At 40.5% G+C, this 27,192-nt stretch overlaps 2 protein-coding genes and 1 long non-coding RNA gene across 3 annotated transcripts; 1 reads left to right on the top strand and 2 right to left on the bottom strand.

The window, feature by feature from the left end:
* Window positions 1-1,831: 1,831 nt before the first annotated feature.
* Window positions 1,832-3,017, bottom strand: LOC131702120 (uncharacterized). The gene is made up of 3 exons (XR_009309290.1): window positions 2,951-3,017; window positions 2,202-2,341; window positions 1,832-1,893 (listed from the first exon to the last, which is right to left on the bottom strand). It is a non-coding gene; the product is annotated as an uncharacterized LOC131702120 (long non-coding RNA).
* A 3,564-nt stretch (window positions 3,018-6,581) lies between these two features.
* Window positions 6,582-15,742, bottom strand: LOC117429455 (translocon-associated protein subunit alpha-like). The gene is made up of 9 exons (XM_034907841.2): window positions 15,598-15,742; window positions 13,582-13,700; window positions 12,869-12,959; window positions 12,068-12,195; window positions 10,538-10,672; window positions 10,066-10,142; window positions 9,631-9,709; window positions 9,101-9,194; window positions 6,582-8,412 (listed from the first exon to the last, which is right to left on the bottom strand). Exons 1-9 carry the CDS (start codon window positions 15,668-15,670, stop codon window positions 8,348-8,350), a joined length of 861 nt encoding a protein of 286 aa, XP_034763732.2. The 5' UTR covers window positions 15,671-15,742; the 3' UTR covers window positions 6,582-8,347.
* A 1,326-nt stretch (window positions 15,743-17,068) lies between these two features.
* On the top strand, window positions 17,069-27,062 carry LOC117429701 (uncharacterized). Its single transcript, XM_034049502.3, has 6 exons — window positions 17,069-17,310; window positions 21,224-21,340; window positions 22,100-22,136; window positions 22,890-22,957; window positions 23,710-23,774; window positions 25,733-27,062. Exons 1-6 carry the CDS (start codon window positions 17,268-17,270, stop codon window positions 26,003-26,005), a joined length of 603 nt encoding a protein of 200 aa, XP_033905393.3. The 5' UTR covers window positions 17,069-17,267; the 3' UTR covers window positions 26,006-27,062.
* Window positions 27,063-27,192: the final 130 nt, after the last annotated feature.

The raw sequence follows: 27,192 nt of genomic DNA, 5'->3' as shown, positions 1-27,192 counted from the left end.
AGCAGTCAAACACGTAACTTGAATACTGCTAGTACATGCGACTATACTTGTAATACCCCTCACCTGAAAGTTATGTCACAGAATCCTGAATGTTGTGTTTGTCACCAGCATGTTAGTAACAGACATCCCACGGCTGTACATTCACAATGGGAGACTCAGTGTGTGGTGAATAAGCAATGGAATGTTTCATCCCAATTTGATAAGCAGCTCTCCACATGCAAAAATATAAGGCGTGCACGAAGGAACAAACTGACACCTCAATACAGCTCCAGAATCTTAATAACTTGTGCTAAATATACCAAGTTTCGTGACAGTTGCTGGCAAGCGTGTAGGTGTGAAACAGGGGAGGATAATAAGTTAACACGTGGTGAAAAGGGTGTCGTTAGAATAAATCATTTCGCACAGCCCGTCCACCCGAACAGCGCGACGTCGCGTACAGTCAGAGACACACAACGTGGTCATCTATAAGGATCTTTGGTGAAAGCATAGCTCGGACACGGTTCCTTTCCATGAAGGGTCTTTTATTGCAATTTGAAAGGATGTGATTAGCAGCTAGCTTTGATACAAGGGCAGCACCGGTCACTCCTCTTCCTGGCATAGAAAGCATCTGAAACACAAAGCAGAGGGTCAGAAGAACCGCTGTCTAAAACGAACCGCGCATCCATGCAATATAAAACGTACACACACATCTGTACAGAAACAGCGTCCATGTTACACAGGCATCCAACACTGTCCCAAAACCTTTAAAACGTGATTCTCTGTGCTCGGTACCCGTCAGGTCTTTATAGCAGAAAGACTGGTCAGTTAAGGAAACGCAGCAACATGCGCAGATATACCATCCCCAATAGTGTTACAGACCTCAAATAAGTTTCTCATAGCGTGAGTAACATTTTAAAATACAAACTGGCGGCGCGTACCTGGGTCAGTACTTGAGCATGTGATGGCAGGAGCGCGTACAGCACCGCGTCTCTCTTCGTTTTGCTGAGGGACGGCACATGATGCGTCTGCCTGGCAGATGTATCGACTGGGGCAGAGCGCTGATCCACCGGCCACAGAGAAACTCCGGGAAGGGAGGGCCCGTGGGGTCCTCGACTGAAGCAGCTTTAACGCGCTGCTGTGACCTGCAGTGAAACACAAATACCACCGGGCTGCTATTCAAATGTATTGACTTGCATTACTGCAGGCAATTTGGTGCTTTACCATGCTGTCACTTTGCTATGAATTACGATGGTATACTTTCAAGCTTCACACTATCCTATTTATTTTGTTGTCAATTTGTTTAACCGGTTAACACTTTATTAAACAGATTAACCAATTTTGTTAATACTATTTATTTTATTTAATTATTCTAATTTGTGGGCAGCAGTGTGGAGTAGTGATTTGGGCTCTGGACTCTTGACCGGAGGGTCGTGGGTTCAAACCTAGGTGGGGGGCACTGCTGCTGTACCCTTGAGGTACTTTATCTAGATTGCTCCAGTAAAAACCCAACTGTATAAATGGGTAATTGTATGTAAAAAATAATGTGTACATAAATAAATGTAAAAAATAATGTGATATCTTGTAACAATTGTAAGTCGCCCTGGATAAGGGCGTATGCTAAGAAATAAATAATAATAATTTGTTGTTTCTTTAAGTCACTGTTAAGTTTGCGATTTTTTCCCCCTAAATGAATTATGGAAATGAGTTACATTGCGATGCTGGTTTCAAAGGAACAAGATATTTTGGAGGCTGATATTGTACTATTCAGTAAATGGGTGACCTTGATATCGAAGGTCACAGTTCACGCTTAGGTTACAGCTCTTATGCAGATCGTGTAAATGCAATCCTTCTTACCGCCGACAGAGGGTGATCCACGGTTGCTTTGCTCTCTCTGGGAGGCTCCTTCCTGCTCTCCTGCAGAGATTATTAAAGGTGTTGTTAGACAAGCAGCCAGCAGAGGGAGCCAGCACGGAGAGGCTATGCACTGTTCTGAAACTCACCCACTGCCGTTTATTACACCAGAGCAACGCCTTTTAAATGTTATCAAAGCATGTAATAAACAACTTGAGAGTACTGCACTTAAACGCATTGCCTTTGAGATGAAACATTTATCAAAGAATTGTAAGAAGCTTCTTTTAGTACACTACCTAAAGATGCCATTTAAGAGTTTGAGAAACTGGAAACCTAACTAATGAATGTCTTGTTGTTCAGATTCCCATCACCTGTGTCTGATCGTAGATCTGTGAGTGTATGTCAGCCCTAACTGAGGAGTCCGATAGCACGATTTGGCCAGATTCAGTAAACTCATGATCCTCCGGGTGGTGCCCCTGAGCACTTTCAGCAGATTCAGCCTCTGAATGATCTGCCAGACAAACAGAGAGAGAGAGAGAGAGAGAGAGAGAGAGAGAGAGAGAGAGAGAGAGAGAGAGAGAGAGAGAGAGAGAGAGAATAAAGAACACTGTTAAGGTCATTATTAGTACACACAATCAATCATGTTCTAAGCAGCATGAATAATACAGAATGGTAAGAACACACATCACTTAAACAGTTAATACAATATATTTAAAATGTACATTGCATAAAGAACACCTTCAAAGGTAGCCAGTAAAGTGTTTTATAACGGATTCCTCTCTAAACCACGTGTCATTCGTCTCAGCTTCCCTGCTGACAATGACATTGTGACAAGATGCATTTCAAATATTCCTTCAATTTAATATACACAAATACAATCCAAGAGGTTCAGATGTTGAGGGTGAGACTGATAATCACATGAGCTTTGTCTCACACTGATGCTGCAGACAGCCCTCGTAGGATCAAGGCGAGTTGAAATGGCGTGTCATTGAATTGAAGTTTCTTTCAGTATTTTTATCTTTCAGTAGAAATGCTTGTTGCTATGAAAGCGATACTCACCCACGTTCCATTCAAGTCATTTACAAAGTGTAAGAGAACGACACATTTCAGTAATACTTACACTTCTCAAATGATGGCGCTCCTCCTCAAGGGTTTTTGTGGAAATGGTTTTCATGGCTTTGTTCTCCTTTTCCTTAAGACGTAATAAAGACAGGGATGGAATTGGTGTCTCTGAAGACATGCATGGTTGAATATACTGTATGAATATACCAAGGAATTCCATGTCAGGTTAGCTAGTGCTCCCCTATTGGTCATCTGAGATTTACACACAATATCCTACATCTATATATTAACTCCAATAGAGTTTCCATACTTCACTCTCCAGCAGCGGCTTGACTTGTTTTAGAGCCCTGTACACCTATGGCCAAACGTTTTGCATCAGCCTATAGAATTAACACATTTTGCTTCATACGTTAACATATTGAATTACATACCACTTTGTAGTTTTCCATATACTTAATGAATTTTTTTAAAAAAAAAATCAATTTCTACTACCAAAGAACCTGAGATTCAGGGTCATTTTTGTCTTCATTGTTACATTCATAATCAGACGTAACATTCAGAAATGTAAAGAAAATATACTTAACACTAGTCGACCCTTACTCTTGTAATGGACACTTGAAAGAAAATGCTACTGAATGCTGCACAAAGCTAAGGGAGCATACTGGAACTGAGCAGTGCTGCCTGGGACATTTACTGCTTGTACTGAATTCAAACCCAGTACTCCAGAGATAACAAGATGAAGGAAGCCAGTGAATTTATATCAGCAGTACTTACAGCTAAGAGCTGTTCAGCATAAAGAGTGCTGGCAGAAATCCTTCGCCTCGCTCCTTCAACATCTACAGTCTTTTTGAAACAACCAGAAGCAAAACTTTGATAATGAACCCTAGGCTTTACAGCTGGCACTGATATCAATAATATTATCATAGCATGTCTTACGAACTAGCCAGCCCTTTAGTTTACAGGGTAGGAAGAGTTAATTACATGATAATAACATGTAATAACACTGTGACAACACTATAATAGTTCAATTCAATGGGCTGAGATGAGCTGGAAAGAGTCCTGCCCCCTATGGTTGAAACAGGGAATTGGTATTGAACTGTACAGTCATTTCATGGCGTCCAGTGTTGTACATCAATACTTACCGCTATTAAACTCTCCTCAGTCTTCTTTGGGATGGTTACCTTAAAAACTTCTTCATTCTTAGTCTATAGAAAGAATACAAAGGAATATGCTTTTCTTAACTGTGTTACTGTAATGCATTACTGTATTTAAAAAAAAAGTTCAGCGACAGATTACATTTTATGTGCAAAAATAACATTGCTTTTCGTTGTGTTTCAGAAAAGGACTATAACTAATGCCTAATGCGGAAATCAGAAAGCGCTTCAACAGTACAAGTTAAACTTTACATGTCACATGAACAAGCTTTTAATAGCATCTTGCTAGAAAACGACTTCAGAAGAGGGAGAGCATTGGTTCGATAGACGGATCTTCAAAGAATACTTTGAGCTGAGAAGTAACTATTTGTAACTGTAAGGAGTCATTTTGAGAGTAATGAGTTACTGTAACTTGTAACTAACAGATTACTTTTTAAAGTAACTTCCCCAATGCTGCATGCTGGTGTACTAGTAGTTAAAGAGAACTCTACTGTGACGACTGAGACAGAGACGTCTTAGATACTGTGATACTTACAAATGCTGAATACTGTTTCTCATTATTTTTCATTAGAGACAATCTTCTTGTCTGCAGAGAGAATCAAGCACCCATTTTAAAAAACAACAAGGCTAAGAGCTAGGCGGTGCTTGCGTTCCGTGCCATTTGTTCCATGTGATACTTCTTATATCCACTAGGGGGAGGGTTTGCAGGGGGACAGAGCAATGGCTGTATTGGAGCTCTATTGAGGCCACAGAGGTACTTTTGAGTGTTAAAAAGTCAACAGCAGTGATGACTGGAACATAAAAGTGATTTGAGGTGGATTCTGATACAGAATATTGATTCAAATTCAATATCGGACCAACTGGACCACTCAGAACACAATGTGCATCTTTGATAGCGATATTTAAAGAGTAAGTAGCGAGGGTTCAAATAATATAGCAGTATACTTCCCCAAGTGTTACTGTTTAAATAACGTACCTGTCATTTTTCTTTTCATTGCTAACATCCCGACAACTTTTTACACATATAATTTTCAAGTCTGTTTCAAAGCTCTTTTCAAAATGTCCGCTCCAGTGCACTGGGGTTTGAGATCTGTCCCCTAAATCAATGCAGGAAGAGTGATTAAAAAAACATAATAAAGTGCTCTGGTTCTGTACCACATCATAGATCGTTATCGCTGTATTACCTGTTTGACAATGGGGGCAATAATTCAAATAGCTTTGAAACAGACTTTAAAGTTATAATTGTAAAAAGTTGTCAGGATGTTAATGAAAATAAATGACAGGTACGTTATTTAAACAGTTGTAGCAACATGTGGGGACGTGTACTGCTATATTTTTTGAAACCCCGCTACTTACTCTTTAAATCTGTATCAATCCCCTGTCCCAGTTCAGCAGCTTCTGAAATTTCATCATCATTCTGTTGTTTTTTACCCCCATGCTTTATTTCTTAACTCCATTTTGTTTTAACATTTTATCATGAAACACCATAGCAACATTTTATCACAGGTTAAGCTGAGTTCTAACTGGAAAACCACACAGAAAGCATACACTGAAGACCAAAATAAAATGAGACTTCAGCTGCACAATAATGAGGAGAGCAGTGACAATGGTAAACTATAAAGCTTCGGTAAATAGATTTTAAGACCTTGCTACATATTTTAACAAAGTGAGAAAAGAGACAGCTTCTCCCAGCAGCCTTTGCAAATCCATTCCAATCACTATGTCTCCTATCACTGACATGAATGCCAGGAAATGAGAACTACAAACTCAAAACTACCTTAGTACACATCATTTTCAAAGATAAAAAAAATAAAATGACGTCCTTCTCTTACCAAATGACCTTTCCACTGAGTTCTTTGCCTAATGGATCTCCTAACTCTAACACTTTTTTTGTTTCGGGTTATCATTATACAACGTGACTGTACGGGAGAAGGATTTTGTGGGATTGAGTAATTTTGACTCCCCGTTGCCCCCTATAGGAGTATGAGCGCTGTAATAAGGATGTCACAGACACCGACATGTGACAACAGCTAAATGTCATCACTGCCACTTACCATATTAGCAGAGGGGCAGGAAACACTTTAAATATGTACAGACAGCATTCTTGCAAAGGAAAATACCAGGATTCAGATTATACTTAGATTTATCAATCTTATCCTGAAATGCAGGACTTTTTACAATTCTATTTTTAAATTATTTGTTTAGAAAAACACAACTTTCTTCATGGAAACCTAGATTTGATATTTAAAGCAGTTATGGGTAATTGTAATTTATCATTCTAAGTCATTAATGTCATCATGAGACTGATGGGAGACACAGCGATTGGAATGGACTTCCAAAAGCTTTTATATACCTATCCTATGTGATTCAATGATTCCAGCAACCAGGGAATTACTATTAAATCTTAAAACTACAGTACAAGCTAAAAACAGCTTAACATATATGTGTGTTCTTTCAAAAATCAAATACAGGTGACCAAACAACCTAGGTTCTGTCGTAGCTAATAATTTGAGAATAGCAAATAGAAAAACTGCATTTCAAAGTAATTAATGAATTAGTTTATTAGCTTTGATTCTTTTAAAATACTTCAACAACTAAAAGTGTTTTATTAGAAAGTGATAAGACTTTTAATATCTTCAGAACAAAGGAAAAAATAACCATGCACACAATTTATGATTAAAAGGCATAGCACCCATTATAGAAACTGAATACAAATGAAAAAGTAGAGCATAGAAATGCCAAAAGAAACAGACATTCAATGACATCGATAAAGACTTCAGCACTAATGCATGTTTGATTGTTAAGGATGATACAATTACAGCATGTGTGTATCTGGACATGGCTATTATGATGTCATAAGCAGCCACCAAGATGTCAAATGACATCACTGTGTTGACATCACAGCATGTGCAGTTAGTTACTGTTTATAATCTGAAAATCTCTTCATATTTTTTTTATATGGCCCAATATGTGCTAAACATACTGACTTTATTGTTTTGTAAAAAAAAAAATTAACACAATTTTTTTTATATATAAAATTTTATTGTGTCCATTACCGTACCAGACAAAAAAAAAAAAAAACCTCTATCTTGCATCAAATTGGAATTCATTTACAACCATATTCAGTGACAACCTTGAGCACTGGTGCTCACTTAACAAGCAAACATTCACTCAAGTGAGCACCAACACTCCAGCATGGGACTGTACATAGTGATGAACTGAACTGCATTGCTCAACTAACACCATCACACCGATGGGTCGGGAGATTAAGATCTTAACAATCAGGCAGTGAAATCACAGCTTTATTGATCCAGACTCGCTTCAGATTCAGGTGCTTTATAAAACACAGATCTCACTCAGTTTTGTTGGGTAAGTCTGTCAATTAGACTGACCAGTCCAGGCCAGCTGTAATGTGAAGGTCAGGACTCTATAGCCTAGTGTAACAGCAACATGACCAGTATTTACAGTGTGTATAGCTGCCTCCTCTGTAACAGTGCTACAGATAGACTAAAGGTCTAATACAATACAGGTTTAGTCTTTTTTTAAAACTGCTGTTGCAGATCTAAAATTAAAATATCAAACCAAAAGAAAAGAACAAACCCACAGGACAATGATGGGTACAAATGGTTTCCAATACAAGGGACACATTGCCAGTCGTGTGTGTAACTGTGTGTGTGTGTGTGTGTGTGTGTGTGTGTATACACTGCAGGTGTATTTTATGTAGATACACAAATGTCCATATTGTACAGTGAAATGTTCAGGTCAGAATTGAAAGGGACCAACCACATGGCAATCTCAATCCAGAGCAGATCTTTAGCAAGACGGGCCAGATTTACTAAACTGGTTTTCAGTGCTTCTATTTGTGAATTTTTTAGTTTCACAGTAGAAACCTCAATGTTAATTTTATGGTTTCTGAATGCAGCAAAGTTGTTTCATACCAGTCATAAAAAAAGTGGAAAAACTTGAAGAAACTTGAATAAACTTGTCAGCTTCCACCAACGAGTTTTACAATACCTTTGTCTCTAGTTTCTTGGATTGTTATGAGAGTTTTAAATGGGTGTGCCTGTTTAGTACAGCTCAAGGGGTTTGCCAGCTATCAATCAATACTCCTTGTATGCACAGACTGTGCGTCTCAATTGAATATAAGAACACGAGAGAGCTGCTGGGGCTGTGCAGGCTGCAACTCTGTCCAGAGAGTTCTGGAGGTGAAGTCCCATGAGGGGGTGTGGACAGACTCTGGATTCAGGGGCGTCTGCCTCCACATCCAGGGTCCCGAGGAGGGGGTGGTGGGGGGGGGGGGGTTACTGGTCGGTGCCGACTGCTCTCTTGGTGCGTTTCCTGGGAGAAGCTTTCGGGGATGCCCTGTCTGCACAACACAAAACAAGGAATGTCAGTAAAAACATGGACTTTTCTATGCAAAGAGAGAGCTCAATGGTACAACACACAGGGTACATGCAGCAGTCACAATGAGTGAAGGCAAGCACGCATTTCAGATACAGTCAATTCTCATGAAGACAAACTCTGATGAAACTAATATCCTGAGACGGAAAAATGTATCAATCGCTTATTGTAAATTACTTCTTATGATACGAATTCACGTAAACTAATTTGTGTGAATTACTTGAAAAATGTTTAGTGCGGTTTTGGGACTCTGATGCATTCCGAGCTGTCATAGCACTCACGCATCAATGCCATTTCCATGAAGTGTAGAAATGAGTGACGAGCACAAAAAACATTACTTATCCTTGCAGACAAAAACGGATGCGTTGAAAGAGGGATACTCTGCAAAACCGGGATACAAGAATTCAGATATCTTAAAAGCAGAAATCTGCTCCACAAAATAGTGGCATGAAATCTTAATTTAAAATCATGCAGCCACAACAGTGATGGCAATGGATGATCTAACCTGCTTGATTAATCCTTCCTATATTCTGGATTGCACTTACTGCTCAAACTCCACTTTAAGTTAAATTACTTTTATATCAATATGCGGCTACACATTTTCTAGTGAATGAAAGAAAAAGGAAAGGTTATCAAGGTCTAAGCCAACTTACTCATGACATTGAGAGTCTCCTGTGGGATCCAGCTGATATCCACGTCATTCATGGTCCCTGTACCCGTCTCCACCTTCACCGCTGACCTCTTCCTCTGCACAGCGAGGGACGAGAGAGGGTTACAGCCCCGGAACACAGAGCCTGTACTGCGCTCACCTCCTTTCAATGTGTGTACAATCAGATCCTCTCTCATGAGCTACTCCAACCTGAACCTCCTCTAACTAACCACTGAGCTACTCAAGCACACTGCAGCCCAGCATTCAAACCACTAAAACCGACTACCTTTCACACTGCAGCCCAGCACTCTCTAACCACTAACACCCACTATCTTTCACACTGCAGCCCAGCACTCTCTAACCACTAACACCCACTACCTTTCACACTACAGCCCAGCACTCTCTAACCACTAACACCCACTACCTTTCAGACTGCAGCCCACCATTTCCTTTCTTTCTATAACCACAGAGCTTTTTGGTAGGTCAGCCCACCCCCTCTCCCCCACCGCAGCCTCAAACACCCAGGCGTCTTACCGTTCGTGATTCCAGAACCTGGTAAATTCCAACGAGAACCAGCATCACAAGTCCAGTGAGGAACACGTACAGGAACACGCTGTCAAAGAGAAGTCCGATTACACAAACCCACATTCCATTTCTCCTTCTGCATCCAACCGCAGCAGGAGTCTGCTCTGAATCAAGCTTTCTTGAAAAGGTTCCATTCAATCATAACCAGAATCATACTCTAATATTGTTACTATCAAATACCATGGCAACTGGAGAAGCCGTTCTCCAGACATGCAGATGGACAGACAGCTCCAGATAAACATTTAAAAAGGGGATGGTTCTCTACAGCCCAAGCATGGCAATGGCACCCCATTCGAATCCGGGTTCACCACGGTTATAATGAATGGTTAAATCAGGATGTAAAAGTATATATCTTGGCTAAACCCTTTTGTTCCAGATGCTTACGTTTCTCCGTCCAGCCCCTGGTCCAGCTCGACGATAGTGACAGTCTGATTGAAGACGGCATCTTGGTACACATTTCCCTGAGGAGCAGATCAGGAGGCATGTTACACGCTGGATACTACAGAGCTCTAGAAAGGGTCACGGGGTATCCTCTATATACTGATGTAGCTCATTCCCTGCAGACGCGCTATATAATCACAGCATAGCTTGTGTACGACGCATATTTAGGCAGGATATAGAAACGGTTCCAGAAACATGCTTTTCTGAAACATCAAAGTGAACAAAATGGTCTTGTACAAGGAACTGGACCTGGAATTGAGATAAAGACCATTTGTTTCAAAAAAGCACATTTTTGGAACCGGAAAAAAAAAACCAAGCACTTCAAATCAAACATACAGTGCTGTGGCAGACCGCCTCAATAGCATTGTGCTTTGTAAATGGGGCTGGTGCCTCGGAGCTCTGAGCGAGCACTCACATTGCTGTCCTGGTAGTGGAGCTCGATGACCAGTCCGAAGGGGCGTCCAGCCATGGGCTCGGCAGGGATGAAGGAATACTCAAAGGTGGCTTGTTTCTCTGGCTGCACCACGGTGCTCAGAGGCAGGGCTGTGAACTGAAGCACACAAACACGGCTCATTCTACCAGAGAACACACGCTACACACAACAAGGCTCCACTCTGGCCTTCACAATAAAATCTGAGGACAAGGTGCTGGGATACTGGCCGTAGAGACACTTCCACTGCAGATAATGACACGATCTGTTACCGCCAACTGGAAATCAACCCCATTATCACCAGATTAATACAACACTCCCCTTTATAAAGACGACCCTGCTGAACCAGTTATAAGCCTACATGGTTGTGGCTCCCTTTTGCCCCATAATGCCATTTGACTAGCACTTTCATTCTTGTTGTAAAGAACATAAACAGCATGGTCTTCTTACGATAGCTTCCGACTACAGCCTTATAAAGAGGAGCACTTTATATATTTACAAATGTACAGGTAGTGGACAAAAAAATGGAAGCACCAATGTAAAGTCCCTTAATAGGGCGTTGGGCCACTATGGTATCCCGCTCTGTGGAGTTCTCGGCGGACCGTTTTTGATGAAACTGGCTGTTCGCGCCCCAGGTTGAAATTTGCAGTCAATTGATCTGCAGTTGCTCGCCTGTTTTGCCTTGCACTTTAAATGAATGCATCCTGGAGTATGCGCTTCCGCCCACTGTTGCCCTTTGCTGATAACGTCTTTCCCTCGGAGTTCCATGCCGACATCACTTTAGACACTGTTGCTCGTGAAACATCAGCAAGTTGAGCTGTCTTGGTCACTGAAGCTCCTGCCAAGCGCACCCCAACAATCATCCCTCTTTCAAAGTCACTGAGGTCTCCTCTTGCAGCCATTCTAGCCATAATTATAGGCAACCAGGCCTGTCCAGCATTTTTATACATGACCCTAAGCATGCTGAGATGTTAGTTGCTTAATTAAAGCATGAGCCACACCTGTGTGGATGCCCTTGTTTTCAGTATACTTGGTGTCCCTCATTTACCCAGGTGTTTCCATTTTCTGTCCACTACCTGCACATTTAATGAAATACAACCAATAAATTGAACTCCCCAATGCATCACACTAGAACACACATGACCCACATTAGTTAATAAGCCGTGTTTAGAATGTCTGTTCTTATATAAGAGATGTCATCTTGTTCAGTTTGGACAAGAACCGAATTACTGGCATGATTTATAATTGTTAGCGTTTCAGTTCGGTGGTCTCCTTAGGATAATCAACATCTCACTGCACAATTGTCACTCTATTTGAGACAGGCTCAGGACCGATTGGTGGGAGTGGGTGTTCAGGTCAGGATTGAGGTCTTTCTCGCTCTGTCCCAGAGCTGTGAGAAGATCTCAAGATGCCTGACTGTAATCACAGCCACTGTCCCTCATCTTTCATGAGCATTACATTCACTAAAGAAACATGGATTGAAACATGCAGTGCAGAAAGAGTTGTTAGACTCACATTCTGGATGTAGAACTGGAAATCCTGGGGGTAGCGGAAGGAAACTTCCAGTGACTGCACAGTGAAGTCCTCGCTGCCCTTATTGGTGAGGCCCACCAGGAACTTCACAATCTGATTGGCTGGGAACTCTGTCACACAAACAGGGAGTTAAGTGTTATAAAAAAAGAAAAAGATGAAATGCATCCCATTAACTCAAGATATGCTAAGGGAGGCTGCAAATAAATGGCTGCAGCAGAGGAAGTGATTAGGTACCAGGAAGCAGCAGCATCTTATCTATAGCATGTCCTTTGAAATATCTGCATATTCCACATAGAAGAATGATATACAAGCAGAGTATCAAAGCATCTTAAATAGTAGAAAATACTGCTAGTCCTAACAGTTACTTATTTTTTATTATTATCTTCTCACTCTTTATGCTGTTTACAATCATTCCAAGTCCTTTTTTTTCACATGAAGTCTATGTTAAAGTGCTTTAACCCGACTTCAGTATAACAGGGTAGATCAGCCAGTGTGTTTGTAGAAGGAAGATCCAGTTTACTACGGTCTTGCTGGCAGTATACACCCCAGCACTAGAAGGCGCTGCAGCACACCAATATAAAGACGCTTTGGTCGAGCTAACATATCTATGGCAGGCAACTAGAAGTGAAGAAGAGCTCCTGAACGGGGACAAACACTTTACAGATTACATCAAAAAATACTGCAGGAACCACAGCGAATGAGAGCAGAGATCATAACAAGCTACAAGGACAGCAACGTCCTCTTGTGATAACTAAGAGTCATACGAGGTCTCCGGCCACTCACCTTCTCCAGTCACAAAGACGATGGTGGTGTCAGCATCAGGATGGGAGGTAGCTTCTGCTGCGGCCGAGTCATCTTGTAGGTCCTCATTCTCCTGTAGAACATAGCATGAGAACACAGGCACGCTGATTATACCTTCTACGTTTAATACAATAGTCCTCTAAAGCGTTTTGTATATATTGCAGTTTTACACATATAGTCTTCAAATATAGTTTGCAATGCATCAATATACTAGAAATGCATTTTTGACACAATGTGAAACCAATGCAAGATCAGGACAGATCCGCGCAAGTAAAACTCTATATTGATTAGTATTTTTAGTTGTTGTTTACAGTTTAAATGTTTACCCCTTTACAAACCCTTATTTGTGGTACCTACTGCAAGTCAGAGCAGGGTCATTCTGTGACAAATCACAGAACCGGTAGCAGTCGACCCCCTCCGATTCATACCAAACTCTGTGTTCACGATGGTGCAAGGCAAAAAAACTAAAACTTTCAGCCTGATTGGGTCAAGGGGTCCAAACTGGGTTGACTTTTAAATCAATCTTTTACTCCAAAACTATTTAAGCTAGTTGTCTTTTAAATAGATATTTTTGGGTCGCTTCCACTATCTGTCCATTGCCAGGTATAAAGTGACTGATGTGAGAACGGATATGGACCGATTTATCTGATGGAGATGATCTCTAAAAGCATTACGGTGCTACTGGCTTCACTTACTGTTTCTGTGACACTAGCTTCATCAGTCACTGCCTCCTCATCCTCCTCCTCTTCATCTTCCTCCTCCACAGTAGAGTCTGGGGTCACATCCTCGTCTTGCTCCTGAGCAGATACTGTCCCTGAAACACAGACACACACACACAGAGTCAGTGAGCAGATACTGTCCCTGAAACACAGACACAGAGTCAGGCTAAGGTCAGACACTTAAGAGATTGCAGCTAACAACAATGATTGCATAAATCGGAAGGTTAAAATGTGGTTGTAAACTTCTTTTTTTGTATTATTAGTTCTTAACTCTGGATTCTCTGTCAGCTGTTTGCATGCTCCACTGAATAAAATACACTGAAGGAATTGGGCTGTAGTTGAGGGATGGTAATTTGTACTTCCAAAAACTTGAGAAAAAGTCACTCAACCAGGCATGCTTACGCACCGCGTCAGATTCTGTTGAAACTCGATAGTTAGATGGTGCTAGTTATGAGTTTTAGCTCCTAACTCTCTGTAGTTTCCAATACAACTGTATGCCAATAGTAATAAAAATATCTATATAAAACATACTGTGCGTGTGCTTATAAAACTATAGGGTTAACAAATGTTAATTTTGTGTTTATTAGTTAGTAAATATACACTATACAAACATGAATGTAAATACTATAAAACAGCATAATAAAATGAACCTGTATTTCTTTTGCTAAACATTACTGCAGTAAATGTCACCCATTTCCAATGATCTGATTGAAATGACCACAAGCTGATAATCACCAAGTAGGGATCTGACCTTGCTGAACAATTCAAGCGGTTTTAATTGGACTAGAAATACATTTACATTTTTTACAAATCAAGGATTTCAAATGTGGGTGTACAGCACGGATTTAAATAAACAGTATTGTATGCAATTAAAAACATAACTGTGGTATGTAGCCAATTTATAATTGGTGCACCAAAATACCTTACAAGTGTTTAAAAGTTTAGCTGAAGCGCTGCAATAGTGATTAAAAACTCATATGCTGCTTCTGCCTGTATTTGCCTGCCCTTCTGTCTGTCAGTAGTGCAGTATTAAGCAGCAGATAGGACACGTCACCAAACTGCCCTCAGATTTTGTGAGAGTCTACAACGCATTTCAATGAGAACAGAGCGGGATGAACATACACAGTATTTTAAAATACAAATCTATGCAGGACTTACCTAAAACACTTAATGTAGTCTGAATTGGTTTTGGGGTGTTATTCAAATTCCAAACAAATGGTTCTATTAATTACATTACCGTTTCCAAACGTTTTTCATACACAACTCGCACGTTATTTGTAATGTATTTTTTTTTATTATTTTTTACAGACCTTAGCACGAATGATTAATAAGAGATTGTTTTAATGCCACGTATACTAACGTATTCCGGTATTAAACAGTATTTGCACATGATTAGATATCATACTGGTACAGGCGACTTTTTAAAAACTGTCTAGAACAGGTTATTTTTTTATGTATTATAATAAATGTTTTATAGTTCCAGTAGAAAGGTACTATATATCTGATTCTTACGATATTAGTTATAAGTACAAAGGGGTACAGTGAGTAGCTCACTATGGAGTTCTGTCTGTCTCGCAATTTATTTTTTACATTCTACAACCACATGTCGTGAATTTTATAGGGATGAATGCTCGTTTAAAGAAGTATGTCCAATCTCTTTTGCTTGCAGTGTTAAACAGAATTTAACGCACATTTTTTAACGCCACGTAACCCTTTAGAGATCAAGTGATTTCTAGTAACCGAACATTATCTTTAAAAAAAAAAAGAAAACGTTCAGTAACAAAGCACCACTTCGTGAATGCAACTCCTCAGAACATCCACTGACATTTCTAAAGTCTTCTGTACCTGATGTTAAAGAATGTTGAACTCTTTTAGTGCCACGTCTATGTAACTTAGATCTCAGACAGAAACCTACAATCAACTTCCAACAAGTTACAGTAACAACGTATTGCAAATATGAACACATTGAAATAGAAATCTATATAGTCTTACCTACTGAGCCGATGAGGGCAGCCGGGAAAGCAAGGAGAAGCAATAAGATGATTTTTGGGCCCATTTGAAACATTTTCCCAGCTGTGTGGAGCAATAAACTCGACTCACACTGTGCTCTGCCGCTGAAGAAGGAAGGGAGGCGTTTAGATGACGAGTTAAAGAGGAAAGTTGCAGGCCACGCCCCCGAAGGGGTTAGAGGACCTGGCGAGAGGGTCAAAGGATTTTAACTTTTTTCATGGCGCTGACTGTTTCTGTATGGTTGGCAATGCGAAGTTGGATTCAATTAACTCAATTCAGTTATAAACTTGTCCGTGTTGGTCGAAGGTGCGGTCTGGTGGACAAATGTATGCGTAATTAATTGTCCTACTTTTTATGACACAGAGACTGGACACAAAATTAGGGATTTGTATTTGTAATTTGTCTTTGCCCTCTTACAGTAGTTTAGGTGGGGTCAAACAAGACCAGACAAGTGAAGTTCCACTGCTATTGTGTGACTTCATTTTTAGCTGAATCTGACCACGAGGAGCCTAGCCTGAAATGTATTGCTTATGCTGATCATCTTGCGCTAGCAGCACAGTCCAATTTTGAGAACTGCTGGTTCAAAATAACTGACACACTCACCACGTGGACATCAGCGAAGGAATCACCACAGAGAGGTGGATGATGCAATCAGGGGGGATTCCCCAGTGCTGTACAGTGCGCCAATAAAATCAGGCTATACGATGAACAAATCAGCCCTTTAGTTTTACCTGTGTAGATAGATAGACGATGGTTCCTATTATTAAACAATTAAAGATTTAAGGAAAGTTTTCTTAAGGACTGTTTTTTTTAAAAAACGTGTTTTCTAAACATGCTCTTAGATTATTAAACAGTAATGATGCAAAAAGCCCCCTGTAGGGAACTAACTGGAAGCATCTTGTGATGGTCTTTAATAGAGAAAATATTGTCATGAACCAGGCTGAGCTGAAACTTTATGAACAAAACTTTCAAGGATGTGATAAACGGAAAACTGGAAACTAATTACATGAATGTATCTAGCAGAATGATTTCATTTTGCACACCCTTTAACTCCAGAGATCCTCTGGAAACTTATACAGCGTTGTGGTCTCAACCTAGCCCACTAGACATTACAAAACCCACATCACACAGTCTGACTCACGTGATAGGTAGGCTGAAGTGAGTGGCTAGCAGGGGCTGTTCAGGTCAGGTGCTCACAGAAGTGTGAGGGAGGGGGTTTCATGGTGTGTGCCTGTCTGTAACTGGTACAACTGCCCTGTCACGATAACAATATTCACCAGCATTATGAAAGAAGAAAACAATACAACCATCCATTTCCGCAGCCTATTGTCTCTTTCTCCCTCTCAGGAAGAGATGCGGTTTGCTGCAGCTTGTTGGTTTTGCACAGTCTTCAAACTGCAGATCTGTGCACCGAGCAAGAAAAAAAAAAAAAAAAACAAGCCTGCACCAGCAAAACACCATCATTCTGGGGTCTCAGCACTGCAGAGCGGAGGTTCAGCCAGTAAATAATATATCTATCTATATATACACATGTATATCTATATGTATTGAAAATATTCAAAACAACTCATTAAGGAAGGTATGAGTGGCTAGCCTCCTATACAAAAAGGTACGGCTAACTTTTTGGAGAGCGTTCGGGACCAGTATATGAAATGGCACCTAGTGTCAATAACAACTGCACGTTTTGCTGTTCAGGTAAGTGTGTGAAACTTCTGCTATTTTATCCTGGGCTCATGTAATGTTTCCTGGAAGTAATGCGTGAAATCTGTTCGCAAACATCAAACAACCGACCGATCTTCTTTCAGCGGACACATTTAATGAAAACGTTACTTGTGGCGAAGTTGGTCTATTTTAATAATCGTAACCGTGGCAGAACTAAGTACCGTCGCACTTTAGATGAATCCAGCTTGTTTGCTCCCCATGGATGATTTATATTGACACCATTTTCAGCACCAAATACAACAAGTGTGTGCAATGGAGCATGGAGTCTTATGGTACTGAAACGTAGATTATTAAAACAGTCTGTATTGTGTATGTGTTGTATCTGCTGCGGTTGATCCCTTACAAGAAACGTGTAAGGCAAATTATAAACAGATACCAAAACAAATCTAACTATTATATAACAAAAAAATAAATAAAAAAAAAAATCAAATAGAGTATAATCTCGAAGACCACCAAAGTAATAAGACCACAATTGAGGCCGCATATTTACAGTCCACATTTGCTCCTATTGATGGCAAAGTAAAGTCACCTTCAATATTATTCCCTTATAATACTTTCCCTATGGTTTACGATGGCTTGCCATACCTCTCTGGGCTTTACCTATGCTTTGCTGCGGTTTATCTACGATTTATTACACTTTCTTGTGCTTTTACCATGTGCTTTTATAAGGGCTGTCCCAACCATATCAAACCTCTGAGAAATTACCCTTCCACATGCTGTGAACTGCCAAACGTTTTGTTTGTTTGCATGTTTTTTGTTTTTTAAACTGTCCGGTTTGAACATTTGATTGAGACGAAACAAACTATTAGAAAATAAAACAGTCAATTTGAATGATTTTCAAAAGAGAAAACTAACATGCAACAGGAGTCTTATTTCCATCCTTGTAATGTAGGCTGTTCTTTGTGTACCAGGGCTCTGCAAATCAAACATCTAACATTACGTGAGTCTGTTTCAGTAAAAGGGAGGGCCCTGGTTTAATACATTAAACACTATTGTTTCCTCAAATATACTCACTGTTGGGTAGTAATGCATTACTGTAATCTGATTACATTTTTCAGTAACTTGTACCTGTAATCTGATTACATTTTTCAGTAATTTGTACCTGTAATCTGATTACATTTTTCAGTAATTTGTACCTGTAATCTGATTACATTTTTCAGTAACTTGTACCTGTAGTGGTTCCTTTGCAGACAGGCAACAACATGTGCTAACGGATTACATTTTATGTGAAACAATGATGTAGTCACTTTTAGTCACCTTTATAAGAAGGACTGCGACTAATGCATAACAAAACCAGAAAGCATCTCAACAGTTCAAGTCAAACCCTGCATGTCACACGAACGCTCTTTTCACATCATCCTGCTGGAGAAGGATGTCAAATAAACATCTCTGTAAATTAAAAACTGTGCCTGTGAAATAACTATTTGTTAATCTAACGAGTGAAATAAAACATTCAAAATAATAAGTTGCTGGAACTAGTTACAATTTTGTTCAAGTAATTTGAGATTAAGAGATTACTTTTTGAAAGTAACTTCCCCCATTCTGAATATACTAGAGCAACCTTGCCACATTAATAACCTGATAGTTCTTAAAGCCATACAAACATACCGTATATGGAAAAACTCACTGTAACGTAAAATAAATTCACTAAAACTCAATCGCTTACTGGATAGTAGCAATTTAAAAAAGAGAGACACAAAATAGATCATCTTTATTTCAGCTGCCCCAAAACACATCTTCAGGACTGTGCGTTTGTGTTCATTAAACGGGTCATTCTTAAACATGTCCGTTTTGCTGTATTTCACTGTATTTCACTGTATTTGTACTGTATTTCACTGTATTTCACTGTATTTGCTTTAACCAGAGTGCTGATTGCACGTATAGTCTTTTCAAACCATTGAGAGCCTTGCATGGAGCTCAGTTCAACACATAAGGCTCAAGAGCCACCCATTGTAGAGTATGTACTGCAGGACCCTATAGGAATAGTACATTAGAACAGCTTCTGTTAAGAGCTAACCAAAGCAATTTAAATGCAATACATAGAACAGAGGAAATTCCATCTGAATCAGCAAAAAAGTCCTGTAAAAGCTTATGTATTTTAAAATATATAATATATAATATATAATATATAATATCTTCACTGGAGTGCAAGAAAGTGTTCACCAGTTCAAGAAATGTTCAAACTAAGAAGCTTTTAAATAATCAAAATATTTTTTTTACAAGAAATCCTTGGTACCTTCAGTATGAAGGTCACCCAGCTATTGAGGTCACATTTGGTTGGGCTCTCAACTGGCCTTTATAGAGAATTTTCCCAGTATAGTGTTTGCTATAGTTTTGTATGGGCCCCGTCCTGTGCTCCTTTTACAGCGAGGTGTTTTTTAACCATGTTTTTGTTTAAGTTTTTAAATAAAAACAAAAGCAAGCAGCAGGGTTTTACCAAATGAACGCCGGATGTTTGCGCCGCAAGAACACCAAACTGCTGCAGCTACACAGGGTTTGCTGCAATGACAACGTGCACATTTAAAATGCTAAAGTACCCGATCAGAACGGAGCGCATTGCCTGCTTCAGTCGTGGCGGACGGAGCTTCCTTTAACTCAATACGAGACTATTCCATTGCTGTTAACATCACCATATACCTAAAAAAAAAAGAATAATACAAAAATATATAGTGGTCTGCAAACAGAAGTATAATACTTTTAAACAGAGGTGTTTCTAATTTTGGACTCCATGGATTTAGTTTTGATTGCTTTTAGGGAAGTTCTGGTTTTGCATTGCTGTAGTCCTCAAGTACTGCCAACAAGTCCAGGTTTTTTGTCTCAGCCAGAAATATTTGTTTTTAACATGCCTTGTCTTTCCAGTGCACATAAGACTTGCAGACAGAGAGTGTGCACAGTGTGTGACTACTGTGATTGCGCTAAAGTCTGTGTTCATCACCAGACCCCATTATACAATTAAAATGATTGCAAGAAAAATGTGTACCATTTGACGTACTTTTTCAATGTTCTCCTGTGTTTGCTAATAGTAATACTTGTGTCAGTGTGTCACCCAGTCTGTCTGACTGCCATTCTGTGTCATTTAAGTTTTGCATATATGTAGAGACCTGCTTGCCCAATTGCGATGAAACTTGCCAAGAACCTGCTTTTTGCTTTAGTGAGGGTATCACCATCTGAGTGTATGTGGAAGCTGTCTGTCTATCTGTCTGTCTGTCTGTCTGTCTGTCTGTCTGTCTGTCTGTCTGCCTGTCTATCTGTCTGTGTTTGAATCCCTGTCTGTACTGGATGTCACACTTACATTTATCTTGAGAACCCCTTGTCAAATTCTGATGGAACTTGCTAAAGACATTCTATAGCAGAAATGACTCGGAGTATTCAAATGTGGTGGTGTATCTCTGTGTGTACGTTTTTATATATCTCTACAGAAGCTTTGTGTGATATAACATGTGCTTTATTCAAAACTGCACACGTGAGACCACCATAGGGAATGGAAGTGAGGACATTATTTCATTAGATAACTGCTTTAAAGGGTTCTGAATACAAGCCTGTGCTATGAAGGCACTTTGCCATGTCTGTCTTTATTTGATCTCTCCTCATGTATGACAGTGTTGTAGTAAGCCGTTACCACAGAAACATGTTCTCTGTTGAAAACATACAAACTCGGGGTAGCACACTACAAATCTTACCGAGTCGAATAGTCAAGGTTAGAATACTCAAGCAGTTGCTGCTGCTTTGAAATGGAAATGATTAGTCCACTACCAGTTTCTGAGGTCAATTCTCACTTTTCTAGTTGACTATTCAGAGCTACTCCAGATACAAACCTGCATTTCTGATCCCGAATGTGTGATTGGCTCTCTCTCCGATTCCTGACTCTCTGTGATTTGTCCTCCAGGTTACGGAGTTTTCCTGGGATCCTATCAGCTGTGGGTAGTGGTAGCTGTGATTGGCTGTCTTCTAATCCTGTCTCTGTGTTTGAGCATCTTGTGCTGTCTCTCCCAGTACGCCACAGGTAACAAAAAGCAATCTCATTATCCAACCGAAAGGAATCCACAAGCAAGTGTGTTTGTATTTAAGAATAGGCAAGGCTTAAAACCCACTGTCTTCACTATTACTAGCAGTATTAGCACTAGTCCCCCTGGCATTGTGCTAAAGAGCTTGCATTTCTTGTTTTTTAGCATCATCATTCAAGATGTGGACCCTTATGCACTAATCATGCCTGTCTGTCCGTCTGTCACACTCGGGGCAAATGATAACATTATATAATCAGATACATGGTTGATTTGATACCAGTTTATCTGTTCTATGTGGTATTTTTTGCACTTCCACTTTGATTCAGGTTATTCATATTTTTCAAACACAACGCTACATGCATGCAGATTAACGGCTGCATCCTGGTACCTAATCCTCTGAGATCACATGGCATTATTACAGCTGTTATCATAGGAGCTCTACTGCCCTTATAGCACAGGAAGTGATGAGGTACCAGGAAGCAGCAGGGCTGCTTGTTTTCATTGTAATGGTGCTGCCTTTGACTATTCATTGCATGATAGAGAGAATGTGATTGGAGTCATATAACAAAGTATTGTCAGATATGGAATCACATGTAAGCTAGATTGTGCTGTCAGACTGCTCACATCTCTTAAAGAAACAGCAGGGTTTATTTTAAAACTGCTCAATTTGAGGAACCCACGCACTGTGAATTCCTCCCACTGCACGGCACTACTAATAAACTTTGATAAAGCCCGCTTTCTCTTTCTTTGCATTTTAGGGGGCGGCAACACATTCCTACCTCGGTTTCGTAGGAGGTCAGTACCTAGTAATCGATTGGTGTGTCATTTGGAGACAGACCCTGCTCCGTGAAGATGCTAATACTAACTGTTTTAAGGAAGAGCATGTCACTGTCTAAAACTTCTTTAAGCGACTGTTCTTAGTCTAACTGTGCAGAGTTACTGTATCAGATGTATTGGCCTCTATCAAAAGGTTGTTGATTGGGGGCTCCCGAGTGGCGCATCCAGTAAAGGCGTTCCGCGTGGAGTGCAGGATGCGCCCTATACCCTGGAGATCGCAGGTTTGAATCCAGGCTATGTCATTGCCGACCGTGACCGGTAGTTCCCAGGGGGCGGCGCATAATTGGCCGAGCGCCGCCCGGGTAGGGAGGGCTTAGGTCGGCAAGGCAATCCACAGTTCACCGCACACCAGCAACCCCGGTGGCTGATAGGGCGTCTGAGTGGAGCCATTCAGATCTGTGTTGTCCTCCGGCACTATAGGTCTAATTGCTTCGCTGTGGATCCGCAGTGCGAAAAAAGACGGCTTGGCAGGGACACGTTTCGAAGGACGGGTGTGTCAGCCGCCGTTTCCCGAGTCGCCAAAGGGTTGCAATGGTGAACCGGGATTAATAACACAATTGGTGATTCCAAATTGGGGAGAAAAATGGGGTAACATCATTGGCAACGACTACATTTAAAAAAAAGAAACTGTACGGTAGTGGAGGCATGGGAAGTTAATGAATATTACCCACCCTGTTTAATTGTTATTTAATGTTGCTGCTGTGCTTGCAGTTTCAGTCTGAAGCTGAAGGACATGGAAGAGAACCCCATCTACGGCAACATCAACTACACACAGGGCCGTGAGTGTCAGCCTGCTCCTCTTTACACCTCTATAACCGTGTCACATCTACACCTGGGTTCAGTCAGCACACTGAAAAGTTTGCAGAAAGATTACATTCAAATACAGGAAGGTGACAATTCCTGAATAGGCTTGGATAGTTTATTAAACAGTAGATCTCTCATTAGAGAGTATGTCTGCCTGGCAGTGGATTGAGGCAGGTAAGATCGCTAGCAACCAACCGGGTTGAAAAAAGAGAGATCTGTGATGAGTTTGGGCAGTTTTAAAACAGGCTGATCTGTTGAGTTTTCAGGAACAGTCATGTGCAAATGCATTAGAATACCCCACTGCTTCTGTTATGTGTATGAAATCAAACCGCTGGAACTGCAAATCTTAGAAAATCGGCAAAATAGGCCAATGAGTCATTGTCTAATTTACTATTTTAAATTAATGCAATTAATTTAAAATAGTAAGATAAAATGAACACATAGCCACACATGGTAAAATGCAAGAGACTTTTTAGAAGTGGTTTAAGATGCCTAATTAAAGCATAAAGTGGTCTAACATTTTCAAACATGAGTGCTGTTTCTATATCACTGATTACTGAGCGAAATGGAAATTCTCACACAGGTTTTCATGCCGGTAGGTTTATAAAGGATGGAAATGACACATCTTGAGGTGTTCTTATAAATGTGTACACTACTGCATCAGTCCTGGTATCTGTATAAACGAATGTGTGTGTGTGTTGACTAACTGCTCCTTATTGATCTGCAGGGACTGAATTCCCTCTGAACAGCTCCAGTACTAATAGCCAACAACAGCAGAAAACCAATCCACAGGTGAGAGCACTGCCCCTGTCTCTCTAACTGCTTCAAGGTCTAGGAATAATTCGACTGTTAGTGTAGTCTAGGAAAAGAAACTGCACTCAACACAGCAGACAGGCATGTCCCTGTATCTTTTTTGTAGACATTTTCCATACAAGTTATAGAAGGTTTCTGAAAGAGTTATGAAACCGTGTTGAAAGAGTTGAGGTTATATTACCCCAAGCCAGCCTTCTTTCTTTAACTCCCTCCCTCTACATTGGTGTCTAAACACACACCACTAGTTCAAACAGTGTAACACACAGCTTAATAATTCAGCAGCACTGGACTGCTTTACAATTGAAAGACACTGAGAAAATGTAATACTAAAATAATTAAAAAAAAATCTTTGACAAATGTTTCAACTAAAAGTCTGAAGATATCAAAAACTTTGTAAAATCTTTTTTCCATTATAAATGAGGCCTCTCAAAGCGAGAAGGGAGAAGCGGGGGTGTAAATTAAGAGGCAGCCCAGAGGTAGAGGAGGTGCTGGGAAGACACGTGAGGACTGTCTCATTCACATTCTCCAACAAGATGTTTTCGTTTGAATATTCAGGGCTTTTTGATGTTTGTGTTTGAATTCGTATCACTGAAGGAAATTGTCTCATTTCCTTTTGAAGCAGGCGGCGCTGAAAAAGTATAAAACGACTTTGAGGTGGGGTTTGAGGTGTGCAGAGAGAGAGAGAGACAGAGAGGGAGAGGAAGAGAGAGAGACACAGAGAGGGAGAGAGAGGGGTGGTGTCTGTATATACAGTGAATACACACCCATTAGGGTTTTTTTTTTTTTTTTTTGCCCCATGCCTTGAATAATGACATCTCTGGAAAACTCATTTCTGGTTTGCCATGCTTTTTTTTTTTTTTTTTTTTTTTTTTTTTTAAATTTAGTCGTCGCCAATTATTTTACCCCGATTTTCACCCCAATTTAGCATGCCCAATTATTATCTGTATCCCCGGCTCACCGCTCACAACCCCCGTGCCGACTCGGGAAACGGAGGCTGGAACACGCGTCCTCCGAAACGTGCTCCTGCCAAGCTGTCATTTTTCGCACTGCAGATCCACAGCAATGCCACCAGACCTATAGTGCCGGAGGACAACACAGATCTGGCGGCTCCGCTGCAGAGCCACAGGCGCCCTATCGGCCACAGGGGTCGCTGATGCGCGGTGAGCCGTGGATTCCCCTGCCGACCTAAGCCCTCCCTACCCGGGCAGCGCTCAGCCAATTGTGCGCCGCCCCCTAGGAACTCCCGGTCACGGTCAGCTGTGACATAGCCTGGATTCGAACCTGCGATCTCCAGGCTATAGGGCACATCCTGCGAGGAGCGCCTTTACTGGATGCGCCACTCGGGAGCGTTTGCCATGCTTTTTAATATGCTTTATTAAACTTTGCCCTTATACAATTGTAAGCTTTTCTAAGGGTGTCAACATCTGTTTTCTTTAGTACTGCACTTGTAACTTGGCTAGGAAACCTGGTTTAAACATTTATTTGAGCTTTGAAGATTTCCTCTCTGGATAATTGATTTTTTTGTGTAAAAAAAATGACCAGATTCAATTCTGAGGCCCATACAAAGTTTAATCACAACTGGATAAGCGGGTTTCAAGACCTAGATACAAATATGTGTGTGTGACGTGAGTGCTTGTGGGCTGTTCAGGATCTGGATTTGAAGTGTGTCTGTGGCATGCTGCGGAAATAAGAAGCGTTGCAGGTGTTGTGTGTTTCTCAGAACTCTCTCTCTCTCTCTCTCCGCACTGTTCCATTTCCTGTGCCTGACCTCAGCATCTGAACGCTGTTTAACCCCGATACTAGACACCTGTAGCACTCCTCTCATTTATTATAGAGCTTTTATACTCAATTCCCAGCTCAGCTTCGTTTGGTTGTCAAGAGGTGTAGTTTTAACAACAAGTTTACCGTAATATGTGCGTATTTCTCTCCCTGCTCAGGTGGACTCTAGAAAAAGCCAGGACTGTTATGCCAACCTGCAGCTGAAGGCTCCAAAACCGCAGTCCGGCCGCAGCTCTCCTCAGATCCAGTACTCTGATGTAGTGACTCTGCCACGGGTCAAACTGGGCCCAGAGTCCGTCTGGAACCAGACCCACGAGCCTGCCCACCCAGCAGAAGACACTACCTCCCTCCACTCCGACCTGTATGCCTCAGTGGAGTCCGAGAGGGTCAAAGCCATCTCCGAGAACAAGGACTACGCCAACCGCATCTGAATATGGACCACAGCTGGTCATACACATCTGAATATGGAACACAGCTGGTCATACACATCTGAATATGGACCACAGCTGGTCATATACACCTGAATATGGACCACAGTAGGGCAGACAATGTATATATTGACCTCAGCCAGTCTTCTCTTATATTACATTCATCAGTGAGTCTGAGAAGAGGACTGTACCAAACTCAGGTGAAGATGGATCAAAGCTACTCAGACACTGTAGATATGAACTAAACCAGTCTTCCCTTATATTACAATCTTGTAGTCTGAGACCACAGTTTATATACCCGAACTGGATTTCTTTAAACTGGGCTGATACTGTAGATATGGACTGCCACAATACATCTTTTATATTATATACTGTAATCTGTTAAGCTGTTTCTTAGAACGAGGGGCTATGATGATTATGAATCTCTGAATGTGAGGTGAAGCCAGACATATGCTGGATTGACTGTAGTCACACAACTCTTATATTGACTGACCTGAGAAGAGTTTCTAGCTGGCTGACAGACTTCAAAGCAATTTCATCTTGGCCTGTCTGCCGTGAATGGAAACAAAGAGGACTGATTTAAAAACCCTTTCAACTGCAGAGGGGGACTGAGGTGTCTTATATTACCTGAGCAAATAAACTGCAGCTCATTTTACATTGAGGACCATACAGAGCGGATGATCATAATCTCCAGTCCTGATTTCAATGTGAAAAAGGAAAAGCTGTTATCTGACTATAACCTGAGAAAATGAAGTATTAATTAATATGGAAAAAAGAATACTGTAGATTGAAAATGATATGATGTCACCATACCAGTATATAGAGATTGCCAGATATATTGTACGATATATGAAACAATATATAGTATGTTGCAAAATATATTTCAAAAGTATGTATTTCAATATGTTGATAAATACATGAAAAGCGACAATTCTTTATATTGTCTCATATATTACACTATATATTTGATGATACAGATCCTACATCCTGCTTCTTGTTATAATGTGTATATAAATGTAGAACAAGAAAGAATAAAGTGAAAAATAAAACACACACACACCAACCCATGTGCTGCTGGTATATTAGACTATGGGACCATCAGGTAGGGCTGGGAGGAAAAAATCTGTTTGAAGAAAGGTCAAAATAATCAGGTTTGCATTGGCCAGAAGACATATGTTTTCATTTGATTT

Source organism: Acipenser ruthenus, chromosome 29 (genome assembly GCF_902713425.1).
Source record: "Acipenser ruthenus chromosome 29, fAciRut3.2 maternal haplotype, whole genome shotgun sequence".
Classification (NCBI taxonomy): Eukaryota; Metazoa; Chordata; class Actinopteri; order Acipenseriformes; family Acipenseridae; genus Acipenser; species Acipenser ruthenus.
The sequence above is the reverse complement of the archived record's forward strand: the minus strand, read 5'-3'. Positions and strand labels throughout refer to the sequence as shown.